This window comes from Lactuca virosa, chromosome 6, assembly GCF_052849685.1.
Source record: "Lactuca virosa cultivar CGN04683 chromosome 6, Lactuca_virosa_CGN04683_v6, whole genome shotgun sequence".
Lineage (NCBI taxonomy): Eukaryota > Viridiplantae > Streptophyta > Magnoliopsida > Asterales > Asteraceae > Lactuca > Lactuca virosa.
In genome coordinates this window covers 149,693,625-149,697,040 of record NC_136431.1, presented here as the reverse complement: position 1 = coordinate 149,697,040, position 3,416 = coordinate 149,693,625, and the positions used below count along the sequence as shown (strand labels likewise).

The 3,416-nt window shown below is 36.9% G+C and overlaps 1 protein-coding gene across 1 annotated transcript; it reads left to right on the top strand.

Moving 5' to 3' along the window:
• Positions 1-213: 213 nt before the first annotated feature.
• On the top strand, positions 214-798 carry LOC145122000 (uncharacterized). Its single transcript, XM_079057680.1, has one exon. It carries the CDS (start codon positions 214-216, stop codon positions 796-798), a length of 585 nt encoding a protein of 194 aa, XP_078913806.1.
• Positions 799-3,416: the final 2,618 nt, after the last annotated feature.

Here is a 3,416-nt window from a genome sequence, read left to right as displayed (position 1 = left end):
TGAACGCATATTGTATTCTCAACCGTGAACTCATACCGTATTCTCAACCGTGAACTCATATCGTATTCTCAACCGTGAACTCATATTGTATTCTCAACCGTAAACTGTGTTTACGGTCAAAATTCTTCAACCGTAAACTACCCTTTTGATTAAATTTTTCTTTATTTTCAATTAAAAAAAACAACAAAATTAAAAAAAATGGAATCTCAAACTATGTCTGCTCATCATGAATTGGATGCCATCATGGGTACCACCTCACGCATTCCTAGACTGTTATCCGCTGAAGGTTTTCCTGAATGGAAGTATCGTATTGAAAAATACATCAAGATGAAAGATTTCAATATTTGGAGAAGCATTTTGAGAGGACCAATTCGCATCACCACAACACTTGAAGATGGAACTGTTACAGACAAGCAAGTTGAAAACTATACTGATGATGATTTTGAAAAAGTTGACGAACAAGAAAAGGCACTTGCTACTCTTACCATGGCTTTGTCTCCAGAATTTGCACAGGGTTTTCATGAGTACACTTCTCCAAAAGCGTTATGGGAAGCATTGATTGAAGTATATGAAGGGAATGAAGATATGAAGCAAAGTCGTCAAGACATGTTGAGACAAAAGTTCAACATGTTCAATCATGTATTGGGGGAATCTCTTGAAATTCAACTGCAAAGGTTCATCACTCTCACCACTGAGATGAGTTCTGCTGGCGTTCTGGTTACAAAATCCAAAATCAAGAAAAAAATTTTGAATTCGTTGCCAAAATCTTGGGATATGAATATATTTGTGATAAAGTAGACTAAAGATCTGAATCGGTTGAGTCTAGCTGAGACAATGGCGATTATTAAATCTTGTGATCTAGATGACAAGCAGAGAGAAATTAATCACGTTAATTCATACTCTTCTGCTAATGTTGGCATTCAATCCAACAATGCTTTTTCATCCTTCACTACTCATCAAGTTCAGACTTTCCCTGCTCATCAGTCCACATCATATGTCATTACATCCGTGCAAAACGTTCAAGTTTCTCACACTCCAACTCCTTTTCAACAAGTTGGTTCATCTTCAATTCCATCTATTCAGATTCCTGGAAATACTTCTCAAGTTCCGGTATCCAAAGAAAATGATGAAAATATGGCCTTTGCTACTGGACTTGTGAATTGTTATAATGCTTTTGTAGCAGGAGAACTTTCCCCTCAATTGTCATTTGCTGATCTGGATCAAGTTCATCCAGAAGATGTTGAAGAAATGTATATCACGTGGCAAATGGCAATGGCAGTATTTAGAGCAAAACAGTTTGCAAAGAAAACCAGAAAGAACAACTGGGGAGTGAATTCTGACAAGAAGGTGGGATTTAATAAGGGAAAGCTGAGGTGCTATAACTGTCATGAACCTGGACAGTTCGCCAGAGAATGTCCAAAACCAAATAGAAGAGAAAATACTGAACGAACTCTGGTGCCGGTGAACAACAACAGGGGATCTAATGTCACCAATCAGACAGCAAATCTTGCTATGGTGGCTCAATCATTTGATTGGGAAGATCAAATTCAAGCCCTGAACGTTTCAGGACCTGAAAATGCTCATCTTGCCCAGATCAATGATGGTGCGGAAGAAGAAGCTGAAATGGATCCTGAGGTGGAAATGATGAATCTTCAATTTGCATTGATGGTTCAGTCCACACCAGAGTCTGCCAAACTTGAGGTTAGTGAACTAGGTTGCTCTAAATCTTGTATTAAAACTGTTCAATTCTTACGTGACCAAATGAGATAATTAAGAGAGAGAACGAGGACCTTAAGTATGAAGGCTATACACTCAGGAAAAATCAGAAACCTTTGAAAACTCAATTAGAAAACAAAATAAAAGATTTCAAAAAATTGCAAGAAGATTACAGCAACAAGTGTGAGAATTATGATCATATTAAAAGAAAACTTGCTGCTGTAACCGCTGAACTTGACACATTGAAAATTCGTTTTGAAAATGCTGATTTTAATTTTAAAAAATTTGATGTGTCAAGCGAAAGGGTTGCAAAAATAATTGAGGAACAAATGCAATGGAGGGACCAAAGACAAATAGGAATAGGATATGAGAGTGTCCCTCCTCCATTTAATCATTCATATTCTGTTACTCCTTTATCAAAAGAAGAGATCGACAGAGAACCTTATATGGTTTATGGCAAACCTGTTGGTGAACAGGCTACAGGACCTAGTGTTAGGGTTTTGGATACTAACATTTCTACTTCAAGTGCAGATGTGTCAGTAATCCAGGGGGAGCAAGAGGCTGAGAGGTTTGAGTCAAATAATTTGGTGTCTAAGTTTGGTGTTCAAATGTGTGATGAGTCTGTGTCAAATTCTATATCTGATGATTTTGTTTGTGATAATGTGATGTCTTCGACTAATGTTTGTGTTTAGTCTGTGTCAAATTCTAAAACTGATAAGAATGGTACCAAGTCTAGTGATAATGTGATATCTTCGACTAATGTTTGTGATAACTCTGTGTCAAATTCTAAAACTGATAAGAATGGTACCAAGTCTAGTAATAATAAGCAAATCTGATTTAATTGTGGTACTGCAGGTCCTATTGCTCGAAATTGTTTCTATCGAATGTTTGTGCATTACTCGTCCCCAAGAGGAGAGAACGAATCTCGTGGAAGGTCTTTAAGTAGAAAGTCCTCGAGATCTTGTCCTCGAGATGATGAATGGAAGGCAAATAATAATACAAAAAGGACAGTTTTTCAACCAAACAGACAGGTTTTTAAAAATAAAGTCACAAATAATTTGCCTAAATCGAACAAAGCTACGTCGAGATCGGTTTCGTCAAAAGGAGAATCTAGATTTTCAACCAGTAATGGTCAAAAGTCCAGATGCTCAGAGCAAAAAGGAAAGAAAAATATTTCAAAATCACATGTGTCTTTTCAAAAACCTAAAACTCAATGGGTGCCCAAATCTGTTTCCAGTCATTCATCATCAACCTCTAAAAGTGTTTTAAATGAAAATTCGAAAACAAAAGTCTCATTAGATGAATCTGTGATTGGCAAGGGTAAACCCAAGGTTGTTGTTGGGTCTTATTGTGTTGCGTCATGGGCTTGTGTTTTGTATCCGGATTAGGCCTGTCCATCCGTGTGACAGTCGTCAAATTTCGAGTCGGTTTTAGATTTGACTAAACTTAGTTGCACATATAGGCACTACACATACTAGACTTAGTAACTAGAAGCTAAGTTATAACCTACTAGAAACTTGGAAACAATTAGAATCAATGGATAGTGTGCATAGATTTCACATTGATATGTGAATTCTATAACTACTTAACTGTAGAGACTATCCATATTCGGGTCATTGTTTGACTCGAACACCATTTCATGAATCATATTCACACATCATGCACTTGACCTGGAAGTAGAAATTAGGTCAAAGTCTCAT